This window comes from Bison bison, unplaced genomic scaffold (genome assembly GCF_000754665.1).
Source record: "Bison bison bison isolate TAMUID 2011002044 unplaced genomic scaffold, Bison_UMD1.0 scf7180017864375, whole genome shotgun sequence".
In the NCBI taxonomy this organism is placed as follows: Eukaryota; Metazoa; Chordata; class Mammalia; order Artiodactyla; family Bovidae; genus Bison; species Bison bison.
Genome location: NW_011494947.1, coordinates 3,404,610 through 3,410,369, shown reverse-complemented (window position 1 = coordinate 3,410,369; position 5,760 = coordinate 3,404,610). Strand labels below are relative to the sequence as shown.

Here is a 5,760-nt window from a genome sequence, read left to right as displayed (position 1 = left end):
CCTGCCCCAGAACGTGTGGGAGCACCTCCACAGCAGGTACGGCGCCCGCAGCATCCTCTTCTGTCAAGGAGGGCCTGGGAGGGGTGCCTCCTTGACCCCACGTGCCCTCACCCCGGTAGCAGAGCAGCACAGAAGCAGTTTGGGAGGGGCTCCCCCTTGCAGCCGTGTCTGCCTGGGGCATCCAGCCAGACCCTCGCAGTCACAGGGGACAGAAACCTGGCCAGAGAGAGCATGCGGTCCCCTCGCAGTCCATTGTGGGGCTGCCGGCTGGTAGATGTCTCTCCCCACCCCATGCCTCGCTTGGGGCCATGAGTGCCTGTTGCCTGGGGCCCTCCAGGTTCAAGTCCCTCAAGAGCCTGTGGATCTCTCATGGAGGGGTGAGCCCCTGCCCAGACTCAGGTCACTCTGCACCCAGCAGGCGGGCTGTGCCATGTCATCGGGGTGATATCATAGTATGGGGAGGAAGAGGCTGGGGAATCCCTGCTGCCCCAACTCCTTGGACTGGCTCGGCCCCACCCACTGGCAGGTCAGGCGTGGCCTGTGCCCTGATGGATGGGTTAGAACCCCGTGAGAGCATCCCCAGGCCCAGTGTAGACCACCCCTGCGCCCCCAACCTGCCTGCAGAAGGACCTGCAGCCTTCCTTCGGCGTTGTCCTCAGAGTCAGGTCAGGTGAGCTTCGGCCACCTCGGCCGCTGCCCAGTGGCCAGGACGGGAAGCCAGAGTGTTGAACGGTCCTCGTGACCATGAAGCACACATTTGTGACGCCCCTGCCCTGGGGCAGGCGCTCTCCTGGATGCTCCGGGCCCTCAGGTGCGCGGGCAGCCCCGCCAGTCAAGTGGGGAAGGTGAGCTGAGCCAACAGGCCGTGCGCAGGGAGCCCAGGGAGCCCGAGGGCTGGGCCAGGGCGGCACTAGGAGACCTCACTTTCTGGCAGGTTCTGCTGCCTCCCCCGGCGGAGCCCTCCCCTCAGGACTCGTGTGTGTGTGTGTCTCTCTCTCCCGCCCACCCGGGTGCAGGTTTGGGGGCGGCCCCGCTGTGAACCATCTGTACGTGTGCTCCATCTGCCAGGTGGAGATCGAGGCTCTGGCCAAGCGCAGGCGGGTGGAGATCGACACCTTCATCAAGGTGCGAGGGGCGGGGAGCTCAGGGCAGGCAGGCTCAGGTGGGAGCCTAGTTCTGTAGGAGACCAGAGGGCCAGAGGCCAGGCCAGATGGTGAAGGGGGTCACCGGAGGGAAGGGTCAGGTTTAGTAAATTCAGGTGCCTCCGCTCAGGGGACTCCACGCAGCTGTTAAAGGGATGGGTGCTGCCCTTTGGGGCTGGATAGTCCTTTATTGGGCTGGTTGTAGGATGTTTAGCAACATTCCGACCTCTGCCCACTTGATGCCAGTGACAGCAAAAATTACCTCCAGACCTGGGGAGGTGTTCCCCCGGGGAACCACTGGGCTCTGTGAACTGACAACGGAAGGGTGCATTGAATGAAAACACCAAGTTGCAAGATGGGACCCAGTATGATCCGGTTTGGGAGAAAAAGACTCCTGCGGGGGCCACCGGGGTATGTGAGAACCGAGACCCCAGGTGCTGCTCACAGGGGTGGGACCCAGGGTGCCTCCATCATTCAGCAGTCCAGGGTTGGACGTTAGACACCTGGCTTCGTCGCTGTTAAAAAATAATATGTCAGGCTAGTTAAGGAGTGAGCAGGGGACCAGGTTCAGTTCAGTGCAGGGGGAACAGCATCTGCCGTGCGATCTCAACTGGGTTTTTACAAAGTCATTAACAAGAGATTCACCCAAGTGTTAGCAACAGTCCTCGGAGTGATGGGAGCATGGAGGAGAGGGTTCTTTTCTTTGAACTCGTCTGGCAGTTCTAAACTTTCTCTGGGTGTCCGGTGTTTCATGAGAGTCCAGTGTGGGGCCCGAGAGGGGCTGGATGTTCTCACTGACCCTCCCCTCGGCTCCACCCCGCCCAGCTGAACAAGGCGTTCCAGGCCGAGGAGTCGCCCAGCGTCATCTACTGTATCAGCATGCAGTGGTTCCGAGAGTGGGAGGCCTTCGTCAAGGGCAAGGACAACGGTGAGTCAGGGGGACCTGGCCCATGCCCGCCGCACCCCGTGCTGGCAGGGACTTGGGGCTTGCCCACCTCCCGGGAGTGTCCCAGGAGGTGTGGGCTGGGGTGCCCGGATCTGAGCCCGCCCAGCAGGTTTTTGGTGCCACCCTTTCCAGCGCTCACCCTCTGCACAGAGCACGGGTGTTCTCCCCGCCCCGGTCGGGCCTTCTGGTTGCAGCAGGACAGGAGCTATCTCGTGCTGCCCGTTCCGTTCCTGCCCCTCTGCCCTGTGGTGACCAGGGTGACTGCCCTTCCTCCTGCCAGGCCCTTTCCTCTGGGGACTCCGTGGCCCTAGATAGATGTTAGTTGTTCGATGCCTTCAGACTCTTAGGACTTGGATGCTGTTATTCTCCACTCACAGAGGTGGAGACAGCAGGGCCGTTCATTGAGACCCTGGGCTCGCTCACCTGCACGTGGCTCTCTCCCTACCCCTTGAGTCCCACACTCGGCTCCCAGACCAGGGTTTAGAGCCCAGCGGGGCCAGCAGAGCCCGGAGCCTCTGAATGTTCATTTCACCCTTTCGAGCACAAGCGCTGGACAGGACGTGGGGAAAGGAGGCGGGTCTCACTGCCATCCACACACCCCCGGTCCCCGCCTGTAGCGGCCTCAATTGATCAGGAACCCGGCTCCAGAGTCACAGCCCCATCTCGGGCCAGACTCTCAGATGAGGGCAGGGTCCAGCTGACACTGGATGTCCACCTCCCCACGACCGCCTCTGCCCCAAGCTAGGGTCTGAAACTGGGGCTGGTGTCCTCAGGATGCCCCTCTGCCGGGTTCAGGGACACCATGAATGCCTCCAGCCTTTAGACTTATGTAGATGAGCCTTTGGAGCCCTGGGTGCCTCACCCCGTAAGACCTTGACCCTGACTCCTGGGGCCCAGCACCACCTCTCCAGGGTCACAGGTATGATCTCACACCTGGAGAGCAGCTCTCATCTGCTGAGGGCTGGAGGCTGCCAGTGGCTGGGGACTGGGTTTCTGCCCACCGCTGCAGAGGCCCAGAGGGCCTGAGCCCAAGCTGTCTGTCCCAGAGCCCCCGGGGCCCATTGACAACAGCAGGATCGCACAGGTCAAAGGAAGCGGCCACATCCAGCTGAAGCCGGGTGAGGCTCAGCCCTGCCCTGCCCCCTCCCAGCCGGCCAGGCTCCCCTCCTGGCTCCTGGGAGCCCCCTCTTGCCACCTCCTGGCTTCCAGGTCCTCCCAGGAGCCCCCTTGCCCCCTGAGTCAGGCTGCGACATCCATCCAAGTCCAGGCCTGGGCCTTGAGCAGAGCGATCGAGGTGCTTAGCCTCTGCGTGGGTGCCCCAGCCCCTCTGTTCCCTACCCACGCCCTCTCCCCACTCTGCCACCTTACCTGCCTGTCCTTTTTGCATGACCCCCACCCCAGGAAATGAGGGGCTGCAGCCACAGATGTGCCCTCTGGGGGTCCTCAGGGGATGGGCTTGCCCCTGGAGAACCCCAAGATTCCCATTTACAGCTTGGCACAGAAGCCCATGATTGTCCTCCCTGCCCCCCCGCCACCTCCTTGGGGCCTGGCGCTCCCAGAGCCCCCCTCTCAGAGCCCCCATACTGCCAAGGTGGTGGCTCCAGCAAGGGCAAGCCCAGCCTGAGCGGCAGCCCCTCGGACCCTGCAGGAGCTGACTATGGGCAGATCTCCGAGGAGACCTGGGTGTACCTGAACAACCTCTATGGCGGCGGCCCCGAGATTGCCATCCGCCAGAGCGTGGCTCAGCTCCCGGACCCGGAGAGCTTGCACGGTGAACAGAAGATCGAAGCCGAGACCCGGGCCTTGTGACTCGGTGGGCCAGTCTGTAAGTCCCCTCCTCCCTGGCAGAGACCCTCCCGTGTCCCTCAAGCATTGGGGTGTGCCCTGCGCACACAACCCCCCCACCCCTGCACCCCCTCCCTGAGGCTGCTCAGAAGAAGGACCTTCTCGAGGGATGACCCAGCTGTCCCCACAGGCCCCCGCCTTTGCCCTCCGCCCCGTGGAGGGGGTCTGTCCCCAGAAGAGAGGCTGGCCGCTCTGGAAACCCAGATGTGTAAAGAGGCAGAAGAGTTATTTTGGTTCACAGTGAGTAACACCGCAGCTCGGAAATACATCCCCTTCAGGCTTGTTTAAATGACCACGGCTCCGCGACGTTAACTCGGGTCCCTGCCGTTGTGTCGTCGCTGTCACCGAACCTGCCCTCTTGCTGGCTCGGGCCCAGCCGTGGTTCCTGGAACCCTCAAGTTGGGGGCTGCGGCCTTGGGATGGGGGGTCGCAGGGGGGCTGCTGCTTCCCAGGCGTTGCCCACCGGTGCCTGGTCCAGCTGCGGGTCAGAGCCCCGAGCAGGGTGCCGCACACCGGCCCTGAGGATGCCGCCCCCGCGGGTCCCTGTGCCAGTTCCTGCTGAGGCCCCGCTTCGCCCCGCACCTGGTCGGTCATCACGGAAGTCTCCAGAATCCTGCTCGCAGCGTTTCTCCTGCAGACTTAACAACTCTGGACGCATTGGCAGTTGGGACCCAGGGGCGTGCTTGGTGTTCTGTTCGGGGGGACGGTTTCCAGAGGCAGCTGGTCCCCTCTCACTCTGCCTTGCCCTGCCCCGGGCATCACTGGTCACTTGCCCCTGCCAGGGACCCAGGTGGTGCAGCAGGAATCCCTCATATTCCTGTGTCTGCTGTTAATGCAGCTTCCGTAGGGGGGGCGCTGACATTTCTCCCCAGCACTGAGCCACGCAGAGCCCCTGGCCCGGGGAGGGGAGTGCCTGGACCAGCTCACATGGGTGGGTCCCAGAAGGGTGTCTTGTAGATGCTGAGTGAGGCCACCGCCGGGGTGCTGGGACCCCTGAGCACAGCAAGGTGACACAGAAGCCCCTGGACAAAAGAGCCAGGTGGAGAGGCCCACCTCCTTGGGGCCAGAGTGAATGAGGGGCAGGGAAGGGGTCCTGGGACCAAAGCCCCCCAACTGCTGTGCCCTCAGTCTCCGTAGAAGAGATGCCCATGGAACGTGGCGGCCGGTGGCCCTGGCAGGGCCCCCGAAGCTCTCACAGTGTGTCACTCACTTCTGTGATCTCGTTGCACCCGGATCTGGTTCCTTCCCCACTGAGGCAGCCGAGATCAAAGAACAGGCTGCTGCTGGAATCTCTGGACATTTGCTGCAGCCCTTGGGAAGTCGGCGCCGCCGCCAGCAGTCACCCCGCCCTGCAGATCCTGGCGGCCGCCCGCTGCCCCATTTTGTGACATGGACTCCGCTGTGCAGGTTGTACTCGCCCCACGTCTGCGTCTAGCGTGAGCTCAGAGCATCCCAGTAAACACATGCCATGCCCCACAGTCCTTGCCCGCGTCTCTGCATCCGCCGCATTTAATTCTGTTCCTGGGTGGGGAGGAGGCAAGGGAACCTGGCTGCCGTGGGGGAGGGCCGTGGAACCACCGTGATAAACGTGACAAGTGACCAGACATGGCAGGGGGCTCTGCACAGCTCCCCAAGAGGCTGCAGGAGCGGAAGAGGAGACCGCATCACTTTCAGCCCGTGTTGGCCTCTGTCCTTCCTTTCCTGGGACCCACCCCAGCCCCAGAGAAGGGGGGCCGGTTGTGGTCGGGGCTTGAGGCCCCCATCGCCCACAGATCTCTCTTCTCTGCAGCACGGACCCCTTGGAGCAGTTGAGAAGCAGGGGTTCTT

The 5,760-nt window shown here is 63.1% G+C and overlaps 1 protein-coding gene across 1 annotated transcript in view; it reads left to right on the top strand.

Moving 5' to 3' along the window:
- Positions 1-5,411, top strand: part of USP20 (ubiquitin specific peptidase 20) — a 44,690-nt gene extending 39,279 nt beyond the window's left edge. The window contains exons 19-24 of the mRNA XM_010856953.1: positions 6-36; positions 1,017-1,125; positions 1,968-2,070; positions 3,135-3,206; positions 3,737-3,913; positions 4,064-5,411. Coding sequence (XP_010855255.1) covers positions 6-36; positions 1,017-1,125; positions 1,968-2,070; positions 3,135-3,206; positions 3,737-3,897 — 476 coding nt within the window. The 3' untranslated portion in view covers positions 3,898-3,913; positions 4,064-5,411. The remainder of the gene's footprint in view (positions 1-5; positions 37-1,016; positions 1,126-1,967; positions 2,071-3,134; positions 3,207-3,736; positions 3,914-4,063) is intronic.
- The last annotated feature ends 349 nt before the right edge of the window (positions 5,412-5,760 follow it).